The 19,041-nt window shown below is 37.6% G+C and overlaps 2 protein-coding genes across 5 annotated transcripts in view; one reads left to right on the top strand and one right to left on the bottom strand.

Annotated features, from left to right (window-relative positions):
* Positions 1 to 7,388, top strand: part of LOC135773436 (uncharacterized) — a 61,295-nt gene extending 53,907 nt beyond the window's left edge. For both annotated transcript variants that reach the window (XM_065283007.2, XM_065283006.2), the window contains exons 11-14: positions 952 to 998; positions 1,109 to 1,276; positions 4,049 to 4,199; positions 4,303 to 7,388. In XM_065283007.2, the coding sequence (XP_065139079.1) occupies positions 952 to 998; positions 1,109 to 1,276; positions 4,049 to 4,199; positions 4,303 to 4,739 (803 nt within the window). In that variant the 3' untranslated portion in view covers positions 4,740 to 7,388. The remainder of the gene's footprint in view (positions 1 to 951; positions 999 to 1,108; positions 1,277 to 4,048; positions 4,200 to 4,302) is intronic.
* Positions 7,389 to 8,659: 1,271 nt separating this feature from the next.
* On the bottom strand, positions 8,660 to 18,278 carry tbrg1 (transforming growth factor beta regulator 1). Of its 3 annotated transcripts, none has more exons than XM_065279219.2 (15): positions 18,137 to 18,278; positions 17,860 to 18,011; positions 17,065 to 17,122; positions 16,619 to 16,701; positions 16,496 to 16,532; positions 16,159 to 16,221; positions 13,932 to 14,144; positions 13,354 to 13,424; positions 12,918 to 13,138; positions 12,698 to 12,837; positions 12,214 to 12,360; positions 11,754 to 11,851; positions 11,533 to 11,643; positions 10,981 to 11,144; positions 8,660 to 9,138 (listed from the first exon to the last, which is right to left on the bottom strand). In XM_065279219.2, exons 2-15 carry the CDS (start codon positions 17,973 to 17,975, stop codon positions 9,050 to 9,052), a joined length of 1,611 nt encoding a protein of 536 aa, XP_065135291.2. In that variant the 5' UTR covers positions 17,976 to 18,011; positions 18,137 to 18,278; the 3' UTR covers positions 8,660 to 9,049. The 3 variants fall into 3 exon arrangements, with proteins under 3 accessions (XP_065135291.2, XP_065135292.2, XP_065135293.2); XM_065279220.2 differs by having other exon boundaries at positions 17,860 to 17,990; XM_065279221.2 differs by lacking the exon at positions 16,159 to 16,221.
* Between the last annotated feature and the right edge of the window lie 763 nt (positions 18,279 to 19,041).

Below are 19,041 nucleotides of genomic sequence, written 5' to 3'. Positions count from 1 at the left end.
TATCTGTCTATACCGATCCCGATCCAGTACCATCTCTATTGCCCTTTTAATCAATTAAACTGCAAATAACACATTTGTTAGCCATAAAAATTTAATCTAAATGTGTGAAGTAAACCATAACTTAAGTATGATAAACATAAAAGAACCTCCGGACAGGTCTGATCTATTGCTTACGCTTAGGTACGATTTCTACTTGCCGCGCTTTACAGCATGTTGCTTATGTCACGCTTTTACAGCATGTTGCTCAGTAAGTCGCCTTTATGGCAAGTTGCCATGACAGTTAAGGTCCGTGTTGGTATTGGATCAGATTGTACTCCCCGACTTCTACAATATTTGATCCAGCCATTTTCGCCAATATCGGACTAATATCAATACAGAATATCGGATTTGCCCACAGTTGCAAAATCCCTAAAGATGCGACTAGAAACATTGCAAATGTTGAAAGTCAGAATGTAAAAGTGAAGAAACTGAAGCACACATTAGGGAGCACTGTGATCCATGTGACTGTCACATACGGGTTGTATTCAGGTCCAAGTGTTCCCAAGTGACACAAGTTTAAATAAGCCCTGAGTTCAATTCCTGTCTCTGAGGACCTTTGTTGATCCCGCTCCCCTATCTCCACCCAACACTTTCCTGTCTACTCTCCACTATTCTGTCTCATTAAAGGCACAAAAGCCCCTAAAATATAACTTAGCAACTTAATTATGCTTCCGTATACGAGAGCTAATTTTAGCTGGCTAAGAAAGCAAATATTGGCCGCTATAGATTTTCAAACAAATTACTTTATTCACGAGTAGTTCATTTGGTTCATCATATTTTATTAATAAAGTCTTACTATCTGATCCAATCTGAATTTAGTTAGCTAGTCTCTTTCTTCTATCTGAAACTTAATGTTGTGCAGGTTTCCACTTTGTTGCCTATTGATTTTTGTAAATATCATCTATTCATCAGGGAACAGTAGCTGCCAGGGTTTGTGTCTGAATGGAGGACGCTGTGAGGTGAGATGCACTGTTCATTTTGTAAATCAATGTCTTTCTTCCAACTGTATTTAATGCTCATAGATGTGAAGTTACTTTGGTTGTGTACCTGACATGCTGGTTGTGTACAGGGCTCTCAGTGCGTATGTTTGCCGGGTTTCTCTGGTAAACACTGCCAGGTGGTGCTGAATGCCTGTGACAGCAACCCCTGTCTGAATGGTGGGCACTGTAAGGAGCATCAAGGTGGCAGAGGCATCTTCTGTAGCTGTCAGATCGGATACACTGGCGCCCATTGTGAAGTGAGCGTTTATTATTTTGAATCATAATAACAGTACTTGGGCTGAGCCATGGGTGGCACTGCAATTTGCTATATTGTGGTATAGGCAGCTCAAAGTCATTTTTAGCAATTTACATTTTTTAAATCAACTTTTTTAAGCTTACATTAAACTTTAAAGGAATAGTCTACTCATTTTCATTATTAAAATATGTTATTACCTTAACTAAGAATTGTTGATACATCCCTCTATCATCTGTGTGCGTGCACGTAAGCGCTGGAGCGCGCTGCGACACTTCGATAGCATTTAGCTTAGCCCCATTCATTCAATGGTACCAGTGGTGTAGTCTAGATTTTTGTAGTGAGTATACTGTGATTTTTCCCTCTCACCCTTATGCTTACTCGTTCTAGCGCGACACCTCATAAGCACCACCACACTCACAGATGCATACAGTATAGATATTCATGTAACTAAGAGCATTCTGAAAGTGTACTCATAAACACATAAACTGAACGTGTTATCAACATGTCAGTTTATTATAAGAAAAAAAGACTTTAACAGCCAATGGGTTTACAGCTGGGGAAACTGGACTGATTTTTAGACTGGTTTAGTGTTAATCAACATCTAACTCAGGGACAAAAGTTACTTAACTGTTAATTAAAATTAAATAAATCTTCAATCTGTGGCTAACACATGCATTAAAGGAGAAAAAATATTAAATTCTTTCAAAAGCTATTATCTGACAACTATTGATAACATTACCATGTGTAATTTAATGGTGTAAATGTTTTTAATTAATACACATTTAAGAGGACCATGAATTAACTCTAATTTGCATAGTCATTGATATAAAAGCTTATTTTTGCATATAATATAAGCATTGTCTAAAAATGAAAATAGGCTTATACATAATTATTATTACAAGACCATCATGTAGCCTAATATTAGACACCCAAACCAAACAGAAGTTTAAGATCATATACATCTTGAACGTAGATATATAAATGAACACAGAGAAGGGAAGTTTAACACTGTGAAGCACAAGCAAACATTCAGAGGAACTGAAGGCAGCTAAAAACCATCAGGGTATAATCACGGGCTTATTTTATTGCATTTGGAGCCTTACCTCCAGATAAAGTAATAAACTGGACTGATGATTTAAATGTTGTTTACTCACATGTGCGTTGTAAACTATATGGAGTTTATGTTGCAGCACTCGTTCACTTCTCTGGACTGTTTGTTTACAGTGTCGCGTGAGCAGCTACACTGTAGGTTCGACTTCATTTGGCGCTAAGCAGACCTCTTGGTGATGTCAAAGTACCGCGAGAGCGAGTCAAAGCAGATTTCTCCATGTGATAACTGGAGTCTCTCTCGCGGTACTTTGCTGTCACTCGCCAGTCTGCTACCCAGTTACTTTCGCGTCACTATAGTAATCTGATTTCATAGAAATTCATACGCCGATCGGATCGCGCAGTTTGGCATGAAGTATATAGCCTAATATGTATTTCAACCCGCTAAAGTAGCAAGTGTAGCATGCTAATGGTCAATGCTTCACATCTATATTATGACAAAACTTTAAAAATGTCACAAAACCATGCTGTTACGCATCCTCGCGCTATTTTTAGTGGGTATACGGAAATCCTTGACAATTTCTAGTGGGTATACGGCGTATACCTGCGTATCACGTAGACTACACCACTGAATGGTACCAATCAGAGATAAAGTTAGAAGTGACCAAACACATCAACGTTTTTCCTATTTAAGACGAGTAGTTATACGAGCAAGTTTGGTGGTACAAAATAAAACGTAGCGCTTTTCTAAGCGGATTTAAAAGAGGAACTATATTGTATGGCGTAATAGCACTTTTGGGAGTACTTCGACTCGCCTGAAAAATCCGCGGAGAGGGAGGGTGTTACTGCGCCGAGTCGAAGTACTCCCAAAAGTGCTATTACGCCATAAAATATAGTTCCTTTTTTAAATCCGCTTAGAAAAGCACTACGTTTTATTTTGTACCACCAAACTTGCTCGTATAACTACTCATCTTAAATAGGAAAAACGTTGATGTGTTTGGTCACTTCTAACTTTATTTCTGTTTGGTACCATTGAATGAATGGGGCTAAGCTAAATGCTATCGAAGTGTCGCAGCGCGCTCCAGCGCTTACGTGCACGCACACAGATGATAGAGGGATGTATCAACAATTCTTAGTTAAAGCCGCTCTAAGCGAATAATGTGCGACGTCACTTCCTGTTGATGTTTGAACTGTTTTCAAACAGACAGAGCGTAGCTAACTCCTCCCCCTCCCCCTCCCTTCCGTGCTTTCATGAACGCGCCCAACCCCCACCCCCAAATCCTTCTTGTCGTTTATTGGCTGGAATACTTTGTTTAGTTTTGTGATGCTAGGTTTGGCCATTTGTTGATATTGCCGTTTGTGAAGCCTGGGCTGTCTACAGAGATCGCGTTTTTTTACAGTTTGATCAGCGGACAGGCAGCAAGCAGATAGTGAGGATATGTTTCCGGTATGTAACAAAAAATGTTTTATGGTCTAAAACGCTTCAATTCGCTTAGAGCACCTTTAAGGTAATAACATAGTTTAATATTGAAAATGAGTAGACTATTCCTTTAACAGTATCCAATTGCAAGCACTGGTATATCCTTCTGGTATTGCAAATCTAGCATACAAGGTAATACATTATTGGCATAGCTTTTGACTTTATCTGTATAGAGTCTTAGGTTGATACTGCATTGTATCCATTTTGTTATGATGATTAAAGTTAATAATACCTCTTGTACTTCAGTCTGTGCTGGATCTTTGCAATCCCACCCCCTGCCCAAAGGGGGTACCGTGTCGCAGTACAGAAGGAGGCTACTTGTGTGTCTGTCCCGAAGGTTACTTTGGAAACGAGTGCATGAGCCTTAAGGATTCATGTCATGGACCCCACTGCAAAGGTTGGAGCATAAATTTTGAAATTTAAGAGTTGCTCATTGTAATTTAAATGTATAACATCTCTAATGTTTCTCTCTCTCTCTCTCTCTCTTTCTCACTATCCAGGTGCAATGTCAGATCCAGGTGAAAGTAGGTTTAGTATATATATGGCGTTGGTGAGCGTATTTGCTCTGCTCGTCGCAGGCGGCTGTTCTGTGTGTGCGCTCCTGCTCTCCCGTCTGCACCACCGCAATCGAACCAAAGAGCAGCTACGTACTTCAGCAACAGAGGACAACGCCATTAACAACCAGCGGCAGTTCTGCACTCTCATCCGTAACCTCGACCACAGCGTGGCTGTCCTTTCTCCAACACAAACAGGGCCCACCTCAATGCTCTCTGTGCCTGCGCACTGCAGTGAAGAGATTGAACTTACTCTCCCCCCGTCGCCCGCCCCATCCCCAGCTCTGAAACCGGCCCACGGGCCAAAACTGGACATCTGCAACCGCGAGCGGGAGAAACTAAATCGTTTCCACTATGCAGACAACCAGGAACTTGAGGTGTGACCGTTCCTTGACCGCTGGGAGGGACTTTTGACTTCCTGGAGGATTGTGCTCTGATTTGGTTGATTTTTGTTAATCAACCTCTGCTGTAGAACCTTGACCTCTGAGATTTACTTTATAAAGACCAGAGACGGTTCCAACTGAGAAGATAATATTGGCACGGGACCAATCCATTGTCAACTGAAGTCACTATATTGACAGGTCAACAGGAGTTTAGGACAGCGCGATGATTTAAAGGCCAGTCGTTCACCTTTATTCTTGGATATTTAAGTGTATTTTATTATGTTTACAATTGTGCCCTTTATATTCGTACACATTTGTTTGTTTGTAAGTATGTGTGCATTTGTGAGCGTGTAACAGAGATGGAGTCTTGATCTTGTGGGGGCTCATACTGTGTAGAAAGCGTCCTAAATTTGATCGTACGATAATCTTTTAAAAGAGCGTACGTGCGATTCATGGAACGAATGTACGCACAGAAAAAGCGCATGTGTCTCACTTTCAGATCAGATGTGAAATCTATAAATCGCAAATGATCTTAAAAATTGTAAGCCTTTAAACAATGTTTAATTAATGTCATTGACATATAAAAAAGTTAAACACCTGTCAATGTTTAAATCCTTTTTGAGCAGCAAGAATGTCTTCCGAAAACCTGGAGGAATTGGAAAAGCAAAAGTGCGTACGTCTGCTTAAACCCTGATGAACTTAAAACTTTTCCAATTCAAAGGTGTTTTTATAAATAGAAACGTTGCCGTGGATTTTTGCGTATGCACACTCTACGATCAAATCTAGGTGTACGCATTTCTTATGAACTTGAGACCTTTTGAGAAAATAAACGGATTGGTTGGAGTCTTAAGCTTGAAGTATTGTTTGTTTTTTACGTGGCCGCGAACGTACGCGCATGGTCGAACGCACAGCAATGCAAAGCATAGTTTATTTGTACGTGAATGCAGATATTCGGCGCATTGTGACAATACAATGCATCTCCTGGGCTATTTACTACTTTTTTACAGTGCAATTCTGATGTCAAAATTTGTGTCATGCACTTTGTACGTGGACCCTCGTGTAAAAATGGGACTATACTTCTAGCTTTACTAGTAAATTTCTTTGGTCTGGATCTGTGTCGCTTCAAGTTTGGTGTCTTGATCTGGATTTGGCTGTAGTTTAATGGTCTTAAATATGACAAGTCACCCCTGACCTAAATAAAAAATAGCTAGAAATTAATTTAATTTTACCAAAATTGCCTTATTTGTATATAAGGATTCTTTAAAAGTTGTTGATAAATATTATATGTTCTTAAATCATATTTAGCTTCAACTGGAACGAATATGAAAGCCTTTATTATTATCACTTAGGACATTTTTTTATTCATCCTCAGTGCACTGTAGCTCACTGATGTTGATTTATTGTGTACTTTTAAAAGCAAACTTACATCAACACACAAACAAAAACTAAACTTGTTTAAGTCTTCTACTGAGCTTTGGGAATTTCACTTAAAATGTTTAGCCTCAGAACTCCTCAGAAAGTTCAGCAGATGTCAGATATTTGGTACTGCAGTAAAATAAACCACAGTAAATTAAAAATCTGCATTTTCTGTTTCATTTCATTTCAAATGCTTTTTGGACTCATGAGTCTTTGTATGGTTTTAGTCTTGATTGGGGTCTGTATCTGGATGGTTTGATCTTGACTCCAGCTCTGTTGTGTACCTGTGTGACTGTTTTTGTGGATGGATACATTTGTCATAAATTTCCATAGCCATGCACATCAAATGTTGGAGCTCCCTGACTTTTAAACATTTTTAAAGGGGACACATAATGAAAATCAGACTTTTTTCATGTTTAAGTGCTATAATTGGGTCCCCAGTGCTTGTGTCAACCTAGAAAATGTGAAAAAGAACAACCCAGTTACTTAGTTTTGGTAAACCATTCTCTGCAAGCATGTGAAAAATGTGGCTCCACTTATGATGTCAAAAGGGGATTAGACCGCCCCTTAATCTGCACTATCCAACCACGGCACTGTCATTTAGTGCAGAGATCAGCTCATTTGCATTTAAAAGAAGGATACACCCAAAACTGCAAATATTTGCTCACACCTACAAAGTGGCAATTTTGACATTATCTATATGGTATTTTGAACTAAAACTTCACATATGTACTCTGGGGACCCCAAATATTTATTTGACACCTTAAAAAATGTCTTGTGAAATGTCCCCTTTAAGAGAAGTAAACAGTTGATTTATGCTATTATTGACATCTGAATTATGGAGAAAGATGACAGCGCAGACTGATTGACGTCTCTAAAATTTCTTCAAATTTTTCCTGTTATGTTAGAGATGTATGATTTTATAATACATTAATGTATATAGTGCCATTGTACATATTTTGTACATATAATTTGTTTTCCTTTTGTACTCTGGCTCCTTGCAAAATGTCGCCATTTTCATTCGGCAGGTGTTTGCCGCAAGATCACATTGTAATTAAAGTGCATTTATCAACCAAAGCGTAAATAGCCTGTATGTGTGTGTGTGTCTTTCTGTATGTGAGACATTTGTAGAGCATTAGGGTGTATGTGTGTCAGGCTTGGCAGTATATTGTTCTGTATTGCTGACGTTTTCTACCATTACATAAAATGTATGGTGAATAAAATATTCGAGGATCCTGCCCTTATGTGTCAGTTCCTGCATTCACTATTCTTTCAACCACTTCCATCATATAAACAAAGGCACCGTTGGACTGGATTGTTAAGTATCGTGCAAATGATTGTGGTTGAGAATAAACATATATTGGAGCATGTCAGAGAAAATGAGTCAGAGGTCAGCAGAGAGTAAGAGTGCCAGACACGTGGACCTAACAAATGTGATCTCTGACCTCTCACGGACAGGGAATGGGCGGATATAATTCTTGCCTTCCTGTTCCCACCCGTCCGTTAGGAAATGTAGGAAGTTAAATCCTCTTAAAACACATAAATGATCATACTGGCATACAGTAAAGCGGGGACCCCTCCTTGTTCACACCTGCTGTGTTTCAGGATACCCAGCCTTTCCCTCATTAACTGCATTGTATAGTGGATCAGCATATGACAGAATACTGGTACACCCCAAACTTCTGATGTGTTTTATCATTGCGGTGAAGTCCTTAAGCACCCACGTTTAACCCTTTAACAACAACCATGGCTGTTTGTTTAATACAACATATAAAGATGTTATAAAAATTTAATTTACAGTATACACCACTTACAACATTAGGCCAAGAACTGAATAGTGATCATATTGATTAACAGTGTATAATAATAATGCCACTATAACAGAGCATTGTTTCATTCAGAAACAGCTGCAAGATTTTACATAAACATCTTATTTAGTTTACATGTATGTGCATCTGATCTGATGGTGCCAAGCAGTTATGCTATAAGAGCTATGAAGGCATCTTTCTCTAAGCTCTGTAGTGACCTTCAGTGGTTGTCTGGGGTATTTGCAGTCCTTCAATTTTTGGGAGTCTACCTCATTTTTGTGGTTTAAACAGAAAACATAAAATAATCCAAATATTTAACCTAGATCTTTGTTAATGCATTCTGAATGGAGAAAACTAACGTGGCAACATAAAATATTACAATAAATAAAACATTGCATTTGCCCTGCAGTGTGGACAAAGCACAGTATGTAGTGACTCAACGTCTCTCCGTTCCCACAAGATAATTATTACCACATATCTGTAAGGGCATGAAACTTATCTATATTTTAATACATTCTGAAATCTCACTTTGCTGTAACTACATTTGCCACACATGACGAATGATATGGTGTTACAAATGCCAAGAGATGTATTTCATGTCTAAAGATATTTTGTCATTCGATGAGAGCCTTTCTCAAGGTTCCAACTCTTCTCATCATATACATGACATGACCTACATAATGCAAAATGAAAGCCTTAAGGGTTGGTTTTTTATTGTGTTGTGTGATTTACTGACAAGCGATACATCAGGGTTTTTGAGCTTTATAAAACTGGATTAACAAGTTGCGTTAACCTAATTGTAACCTCAAACACAATCCATCCTTTCAGTTTATCCAATGCACATGACAGTAATTCCAAGTCAAATACTTTAATAACAAACAATAATAGTACAAATCAATACAGAACAAATTTTTTTTTCAATCACATCAAACGTAATCAGACCAATATTGCTCTGTACTGTGACATGCAGAAAGCTATCCAAAAAGTTGGCACAATGCAAACATTGAGCTCCACATTACAAATAAATTTGTAAGACTAATCGTGAATAATCTGAGCACTTTGTTAGGCAAGTGTGTAAGTTGTGCTTCATGTGTTGGAGAGAGCTGTCACAGCATTGGTCTGTAGCACTGTCGAGCTCAGCAGGTGAGATGATGTGTTGGGCTGTTGGGTTCGCACTGTAAAAAAAACACATTTCAATCAATTAGACAAGTACTAAATTAGTAGAGTATTATAATATGTATTATTTTATATATCAGACATTTTCAGTCCTTGAACCCAATTTGGATGAGGTGAGTTTTAATAATAATATTAACAACACTGTGATGCTTTACTGGTTTGTATCACCTGTCTCTGTGTGCGGTACCCTTTTTAAAAAGTACACTGCTGTACCTAAAGGGGGCATACTGGCAGAGGTGGGACCAAGTCATTGTTTTGCAAGTCACAAGTAAGTCTCGAGTCTTTGCATTCAAGTCTCGAGTCAAGTCCCGAGTCAAGACAGGCAAGTACAAGTCAAGTGCAAGTCATCAATTTTATATTGTTTAAAGTTGTTAGTGCTCTTTGCCCAAATGAGTGTACAGGTATCAGTATTAATAATCATTTAAAATTTATATTAATTTATATCAGAAAGGCAGGTAGAATAAGTTTAACATTGCTTTAATTTTTGAATGATTTTCATTTCTATGTTCATGCAGACATATCAAGTGACGTGGCACTGACTGTATATGATTGCCGCAAAAAAAACCTGCAAAAATATTTGAGAATCTGAATATTGAATAATGTAAATAAAAATTAAATTAAGTGTGTTGTTGAATGTTGTATGTTAAATGTTAAGTTTATAATGGACATCTGATCGTTAAATTTAGGGGCTAAGTGTTGCAAACTGAATTTACAAGACTTTATTAATTTGTATATCTCGAAAGAAATTAAAGTGAAAAAAAAAAACGGAATTAAATTTAATAGTTACATACACAACGCTCATTTGGTCATATAATTAATTAAAAACAAATTAATTATATTGCTTCTTGCCTATTGTGCAATTTTTAGCTGCATAGTTTGTAAGGATTTATCTAATAATTCTGTTGCACCAAACTTTAAACCTTGTTTAAAAAAAATGAGGTTTACATTTAACCCATCATTTTGATTTAAAGGATTTAAACTTTAGTCCTGTTGCACCGTAACTTTAAACTCAGATTTAAATCTCAGTTATGGCTTCATTTAATAAAGGTTTAAATAAAATGAAATTAACATGCAATCAAAATATGTGACAAAACAGTAGCAGTCTGACAAAAACAGACATCTGTGAGGTGTTTAAAAAGTAAAAAAAAATAAAGCACATTGTGCTGTCAAAGTACAGATGGTGTGGTTGGATTCCGGGGATGCAGATGTCGGACAAACAAAAGAAGTGAGGAATATGTTTAACATTTAACATGATAAGGCGAGTACCAGTGTTTTCATGCCTGTGTCCTCTTGTGTGTAAGCTGGGCGGCAATCAAACGAACAGAGCAGCGCTGTCAGGAGCAGAGATGTCAAGCACAGCGGGTCAAGTGCACGCTGCAGGGAGCCGTCTAGACTGATAAGGACTCTGATCTGATTATGAAGTCTTTCTGAGTCACAGGGCTCAAGTCCAAGTTAAGTCTTGAGTCATTGGTGTCAAAGTCTAAGTCCAGTCTCAAGTCATCTTTAATTATGTCGAGTCGAGTTGCAAGTCATGTGACTCGAGTACACATCCCTGCGTCAAAGGTTCATATTTAAAGGTACATATTATGATCTTTTCAAAGGCTACTGTCTCAGTGGCACTGTAAATATGTGACAGTGTAAGTGTTTCTCTACACACAGAGACCTTGTGTTTACCTTAAATTCAGCTGTGATGATATATAGCCATATTGCATTCTTGTTTATGTACTGTAACATTGTTTTAATGCATATTGTTTCGCTGTATATGTTGCAGGACCACAGTAAGTCCCAGCTTCCCAACTAAAGGTTCATGTTAAATAGTTTCTGCCGTGTAATTGGCTGACCTGTACTGTTCTGTTCTGGTGTGAGGTTCTGATTGGTCAGGCTCTCCTCGCAGCTTTGCAATCGCTGGAAGGATTCAAAGTTCACAGATGCATCATCTTCTGACAGGCCGTGTGCCACCTGTCCATCTCCAGGCCGACATACCTCAAAACGTACCCACTGATAACTGAAACACCCAGACAAAAAATTTACTTAGAGTTAAACTGTTACAGTGCTCAATCTTGTGCCATTAATAAACCAATTAGGACTTGCAGCTTTTTAAAACTCAAAGGGGCGGTTTCTGAGGAAGGGGGTTAAGACTATTTCTAGACTAAAATGCATGTTTGAACTGTCTCGCACAGACATACATTAAAATATGCCAGTACCACGGTTTTGTCACAAGTAAGGTATGTAAGGTATGTTTGTAAAAACAACTTAAATGTCTTAATATAACTAAGGCCTAATCCTGGATTAATCTAAACCCTGTCCAGGAAACCGCTCCTAAATGTTCCAAAGCATACAATGTAACAACTGTAAGGCTAATGACATCACCCAAAATAGAAATTGCTACTAACTTGTTGCATTTGCGAGCCCCAGGACAGCTCTGTATTAAGTTCTGCATGGTGGGGTGAGAGAAACCAAAAAAATCTGCTCCGGATGGCACAATGTTTGCCATTGGTTTGCCTCTATTTGACAAAAACAAGAAAAAAATCAAATTTTTCCTAAACAAGTCAACAAGTGACTGATTCCTTTTAAAGTACTTTCTTAAAACGTGTGTAATTCTACAGAATTTTACCTTCGGGCAACAATGGCTTTCAGCAGGTTTGCGTGGCAGGTTTGGGCTGATGAAGCCACTATTGCATTCTGTGGGTCATCCTCTGGCACAATCTCAAACTACATATAACAAGAAAAAGATCTGAGTTCAGCTACAGCAGACTTATAACAAAGAAACTAAATGATTTTGTCACTTTAGTCAAATGGTATTTAACAAATTTGACTGTCTTTTCCTGCAAAACCCTCTAAGTGCATTTCTAAAAGTTAATAAATTCTGTCAAAATTCAAATAAGTTGTATATTCGGTAAACTTTCTTTAACTGATAAGGCAGTTTTAAAGCAAAGGTATTTCATGGACGTATAATGCGTTTGGTCAAAATATCATGATCTCATTTTTGACATAGGTGGCTTTTCCATGTGAGCTTTTCATACATATTTATGCTCACGTTTACTCTATGCTTGTATACATGTGCATGCACGCACCTGCGGTCCTTGGCCACCGTCTTTGATTTGGCAGGTGTACAGGCACTTCTGATCAGGATTCTTCATACTTGCGAAAACTCTGGTGCTACAGAAGCCCACAGGATAAATAGCAGTCTCATCGTGAAACAGAGACCTGTCTGTGATGATCTACCATGAAGAAACAACAACAAATGAAAATGAATGAAAATACCTGTCAAAACTCAAGCATTCAAAAACTTAAAGCTGCAACGCATTATCATGAAACGCTTGATAACTTCGCACATAACTGCCCAACACTGTACAGGATGACGCATATACAAGTTAAACTGTACTTATACATAACAATACAAAAATATATATCCAGACTTTTAACTTCTTACACAATAACTTTATAAATTGATTATTAATATAATTAAAATGCTTATAATAAGTGTGAACATAATAAATTATAGCTTATGCCCTTGAGTACTCTGGTATTACAGAAGAACTGATTTGATTGGCTGACCTCCCCCAGACTGTAAACAGTGAGTCCCCCAAGCACAATGGGAAAAACCGGCCTGCCGGACGAGTCTAGAGTGATTGGCTGCACAAGTTTGCGAACTCCTCCCTCTGTGACTTTCCTCTTCTTGCAAATCTTCTTTATAACTAAGTAGAAATAAGCAAATACACAAAGTATTAGTCTAAGAAACACAGAAACAACTAATGCAAAATTGATGTTGACTCACGTTCTTCCCTTCCTTTGTCTTTTCGCTCTTTTTTAGGTTTCTTCAATAGGCTGTCTTCAGATCCTGATATCCCAGATCCCTGGCTGTGGCTTCCTGAGAGAACAGCGCCCCCTGGTGTGCCCGAGCTCAAAGTGACTGGAGTATGTGTACTGCAGCTGGAAGTTGGGATTGGCTCAACTTCACCCAGAGACTGATACTGCAATAAAGACTTCAGCAAGAATCTAAAAGACAAAGAAAGTCACTGAGATATCTCATTTCATCAACAATAATTTTGATAATTAAATACATTGCTGTTGTAATGCACTACAATGTATGTTAATTATAAACAAAGCATGAACATCTACATACATTTTTGTTTTTATATGTGCTCTGTGCCTTTATGTATGAAGTACAACCAAAGTAAAGAACTATACAGAGTTAGTTTAGCTTAACATACCTTCTTTCCTCTTTCGCCCGCACAAACTTCTCTTCCAGGTGAGCAATTTCATCATATAGTGCTGCATTTTCCTAAAAACACCACTACACAATTGACTTACATTTCACACACATTATGCTATTGATGTAAATGTGACCCTGGACCACAAAAAAAATCCAAAGCTGAATAAATAAGTGTTTCATTGATGTGTGGTTTGTTAGGATAGTACAATATTTGGCTGGGATACAACTATTTAAAAATCTGCAATCCTAGGGTGCAAAAAAATCTAAATATTGAGAAAATCACCTTTAAAGTTGTCCAAATGAAGTACTTAGCAACACTAACTACTAATATTACTTATGATAAATATATTTGATCATATTTATCATATTTACATAATATCTTCATGAATTATGAACTTCACTTAATATCCTAATGATTTTTGGCATTAAAAAATATATAATATGACCCATACAATGTATTGTTGCCTACTATAACAAATATACCTGTGTGACTTTTGACTTGCTGATTTTGAGGTCCAGGGTCACAAATGAAGTTGATATGGCAATAGCTGAATAAAAATAGTAAAAATTACTTACGAATATCATGGCACGGGCAGCTTTGCGCAGACGGATGTATTTCAGTCTGTATTTCTCATTTTGGTTCTTGCGAGGACCTTTCCTGACCTTAGGCTTCGGCTCAGTGTGACTGGTAGGAGAAGGTAGGGGACCAAGGGACGAGCCAGACCCCGAACTTGAGAAGGTCGGCTGGGCAGAGAATGACTGCAGTGCCTGCTGTCTTTCTGCATCTGTCTGTATACACAAGTCATAAATAATCAAAAGTGTATTTAGTGGTGACAACATGTCCACATCTGTCTCAACCAATGGCATGAGCTTGGGCCAAAACAAACAGGTGATGTTTCAGGGAAAGTTTTGGCTTGATTTTTAGTCAACTCTGTTTGGTGCCACTTAAGTTAAAATACTTTCTCCAAGTGCAACAAAAGCATAAACAACCAGTCTGGACAGCAACCTTTGACTCCTGGCAGATGGTTTTGGATTTCCCGAAAACCATAATTTTCCAGTTTTGTCACACAAAGGCTATTTCTCATACCCCTGATTTGGAGCTGGCACTAGAAACACTGTTTTGATAGGCAGGCCACATTAAAGTAAACACCCATTGCTATGATTAGATAACAGTTTTTCGTAGTAAACTAGCTCAATTCCTGTTCCGTCATTACCTGTTGAGAATTGTTTTGAAAACTTCCAATGTGGAAAAATAGCAGCCGGAGGGATTAACACAAGCCGCCAGATGTTCTATGCACAAGACATGATAGGGAAGAGCGGGCTGTTTGGGTCAAAGGTTGGTTTGCACACAGTTCAATGCTAGTACACTATTGGGTGCTTCCACAAAAAATTAAAATGTGTGCCCTCTTGACCTGAACACACACATTTACCCAAGGACTTCAAAATACCATTTAGCACACTAAGTAAATAGCTGGCCCAAGGAATTTTGGCTTCAGTGCCACTCACCATAAACACACACCCCACACACATACAAACGGTTGTTTAGTTCAAATGAATATAAATTAGTTTGTTTTAAGTTTAATGGTAATAGCCAGCCTGGGGAAGTTTATCTTCAATGCCACTCATACACAAACAAACTGTATTTACTTTTGGTTTGGTTAATAATTTGGTTAAAAATGAGCAGAAAGTCAGTTTTGAATTAAATGCTCAAGTTATTTATATTTGTCACTTCATTTTCTGTAACTACATCATCTGTGCCAACCAACCCCATTGCATGTGCCAACTAACCCCCATACGGGGGCTGGTTGGCACAGGTGCACAACATGACTTAAATGATGAATAAAACAAATTTAGGAATAATTTTTGAACATTACATTTATCTGTTGATTAGATAAGATCTTAACCTTACTGTTGTTACTGGTTAGACTTTTTTAACATATAACATGACTGAGAAATATGACAGAGAGTGAAAAGTGTGCCAGCCAACCCCGCTCTCCCCTACACATATATGACAATGCGTATGGGTGAAGTAGCAAACAACAAAACTTAAAACACGATGGGCCTAGAAATGACCTTAAGCAGGCATCAGAATTTTGACTGTGTTTTCAAACCGCAGCCGGCTTGACCATAGACACTAAAAATGCATCAGCATGTTAAAGCAATTTTGTGGTTAGACACAGATGTTACAAAAAATCAGGCAATCTCTAACAGAGCAATAGTGACACATAGGACCAGTGGAACTTCTTTAAAAAACAAAATTCAACCACATTCCTTATATATTTCTAAGGTAGGTTATGCAGCGACTGTGTGCGACCAAGCATATTTTGCAGTTTTTAACAACATGTTTGTTTTTTGGATACTATCTGGTTTGGGAAAACCAGCGAGTGGGGCTACTGAAGTAAACGTTATGTGAAGGCAGTGGTCAAAAGTCGACTAGTACTATGTCATAACTATGTATATGCCAGAACCTGGCATTTCCTGGGCTTGGTGTCAAGAACGTTTTAGTAACAAGGACGTTTTCAGTTCTGAAAATTACAGGATGTTCGTTCAAGTACGATGACCTCACATATATCAAAGCTGAAATCAAAATGGACCACTCCTTAAAACAATTAATTATATGATTACATGATACAAGATGAGTAACAACAACAAAACAACATGTACAATTTTGGTGGAGACTTTAAATGATGTTACAGTAAAGTTAAATTCAATCTAATACTGTGTGTGGCCAGTGGGTTGCAACCCTCGATGCTCCCAAATTTCATTTAGCAGAAGCTTTTTTGTATTTAACACAGGAACTTACCAACAGGGCAAAAACTCCATTTCTGCTCTCAATCCTCTTGAAGCGTCGACTCCCTTTCTGTGTCTGTAACACAGCGTGACACTAAAGAAAATGCTACAATCTAAAGCCTAAATTCAGCAGGAAGGTCTCCATGTGTCCATAAAAACTCATCTACAGGCTACTCTGATCTTTCCTTTATACATTAGTAATAATTGTAAAACTTCAATGAATTTAGAACTAAAAACCAATACAAATGAAATCATGCACACATAAACTGAACACTGAATGGAAAACGTATGGTAAATGATTGACATGTAACATACATCCAGTGTCACAACTAATGTATAGTGAATCTCACCTCTCGGTACATGACTGCCTCAAGACTCGACTTTGCACTGAGAAGGAGGTCGAGAAAACATATATGAATCCTAATGGGCAAAGTTATGAAGGGATAGAAATTAAGGAACTGAATGGTTTTTACTTGGACTGCACCAATCCACGATCAATGATACGCTGTTTGATCTCCTTGATGTGCATGGGGCGTCCAGCCTCTTCCAGAACAATCTAAAACCATCCAAGATCAAAATTGTAAAACCCAGACATGTGCCTAACTGAATTGATACGTGCATAGGCCACATAGGCCATTACTAAAAATCAATATAGAAACAAAAAAAATGCATCTAGGGGTGAATATCCCTAAATAAATTGTGAAATGCATTAACAATTTAATAATGGCCATTTGAGAGGTTATGTGATTGTTAAATTTTTGTGATGCAATAGTTTCACTGGCATTTATGCATTTTTGGGGGACCAACAGACCCTAGACCTTAGGTGTCCCACATTAGGGCAATTTACCTTAAAGGTGTAAAGTTACACATTTACATAAAACATATCTAAAATAAATCTAGTAAGGTTAAAATATTAAACCTGGGCAGCGTCGAGCCATGTAAGATTTGGTTTGTCTGTAACCTCATTGGGGGTTTCACTGAAAAACAAAAAAACACATAAAAGTTAAGGTTCTCTTTCCACACTGATAAACATACAATATTGAGTTCCCAGTGCTTCTATCAACCTAGAAAATGTAAAAAAAGATCAACCCAGTAACTTAGTTTGGTAAACCATTCTCTGCAATTATGTGAAAAAATAGTTTATTGAAATTTGGCTCCCCCTGTGATGTCAGAAGGGGATAATACCGCCCCTTAATCTGCACTATCCAACCACGCTACTGCCATTTAGTGCATATATCAGCTCATTTGCATTTTAAAGGACACACCCAAAATGGCAATTTTAGCTAGAACTTCAAATACGTACTCAGAAGACACCAAAGATTATTTGACATCTTAAAAAAATCTTGTGAAATGTCCCCTTTAAAAGTGTTATTTTTTATTAAAAGGTTATTGCAATGACATATGCATGGCAGAACTGGTTAAATGAATGCAAATATAATTCATAAAAATCATAAAGCATAAGGAAACCTTCTATTATTGATACTGTTATACTTTGTTTTGTATTGTATTCATTCGTGGTACTTTAGCATCAAGATCTATTGATGATTGTGATAGTTTGTTGTTGTTTTGTTAAGCTGTGATAGTATAAAATTTTGTTACATGACACTGTACCTAATGTTTTACATATTCGTGTACCATTCATGTTATGTGATAAAAAAAACATAACATTACCACGTGAAAATAAATAAACAAGGTATCGTTATCTGAAACTCACGCGTCCAGACTCTCGGTTGCCCCCGTAAGGCTGCTCATATTGTCCAGGGCTGGAAACAGAGAATAACTGCCCTGCCCATCTGCCTCCATCTCTGACTCAAAGTTTAGTGAATCCATCACTGATCTTCACCGCTGTGTGTGGATTACAGATATCTGTAAACATGCAACAACACTCAGACTGACTATGCTAGGCTACGGTAAAAATACAAAATCCACGCACGCAGAACATGCAGGAGACCTGATCATATAAAATCACCAATAATTAATGCAATCCTCACCCGAAATTATGTGCTTCTTATCTGTGGGACATAAATAATGTATTTTTCATCTTGTTGACGACATGCGACATATTAGCATTTGTTACCAGAATCCACATAGGAACCACTTATCGCAGTGGTTAATGTTTTGGGGGAAACATTTTAGAAAACACTTCTCCTTTCAAATGGACCTGGTGCATCCTTCGGAGGTTGCATTTGTAGGCTCCATACGTCATCAAGACTGTCTTATTTCAGAATATTAACAATTATAAAGTTGAATAATATTCTTAGTTGATCGTAAATTGTTGTAATATGCTTATGTCTTGCGAATGTAATGTTCAGTGAACTTAAATAAACCAGGTTTGATGACGTATGCAACCCGCATATGAGACCTCCGGAGGCTGCAGTCTTCAGTCTTTTTCAGACTGAAAAACGGCCAAATGCCATCTAGTGGATGTTTGTATGGTTTACATAAAATGCCAGAAACTAAATCAAAACCTATGTTGGGCTGAAAATGTTCTTCTGTCTTGTTCACATCACTATTAGATAAAAAGTTTTTTTTAATTCTGACCATTTTATTTTGTTAAATCCAGCAATTAATTTACTATTTTAGTGAAGTGAAGGATTTTAATAAAGCAATAGAATTTTTACGATTGAAGAAAGAGGGTAAAATATAAAGTGGGCAGAAATTGCTGTAAACCACAGTCTGGGCTAGAAATTGTCTCTAGGAACCATGAAATGTTGGAAGTCAAAACTATATTATTTTCTATTCAGATAACAATGCTTGTTGCCTATAAGCATCAAAATACAATATGTCCAAACATTTGGACACTACACAATAACAGTAATATGACCATTAGCCTATAGTATTAATGATGAAAGGGCAATAATAATGAAATCCATCTATACTACATTCAGGGAAGCCT

This window comes from Paramisgurnus dabryanus, chromosome 9, assembly GCF_030506205.2.
Source record: "Paramisgurnus dabryanus chromosome 9, PD_genome_1.1, whole genome shotgun sequence".
Classification (NCBI taxonomy): domain Eukaryota; kingdom Metazoa; phylum Chordata; class Actinopteri; order Cypriniformes; family Cobitidae; genus Paramisgurnus; species Paramisgurnus dabryanus.
Note: the sequence above shows the minus strand (reverse complement) of the source record. Positions and strands in the feature narration are given on the sequence as shown.

Coding starts and splice junctions, on each gene's coding strand:
- tbrg1 (XM_065279219.2), bottom strand. CDS start 17,975: ATGGATTCACTAAACTTTGAGTCAGAGATGGAGGCAGATGGGCAGGGC. Junction 16,702..17,064: donor CATGGCTCGACGCTGCCCAG/GTTTAATATTTT, acceptor GGATGGTTTTAG/ATTGTTCTGGAAGAGGCTGG. Junction 13,139..13,353: donor CGGGCGAAAGAGGAAAGAAG/GTATGTTAAGCT, acceptor TTTGTCTTTTAG/ATTCTTGCTGAAGTCTTTAT.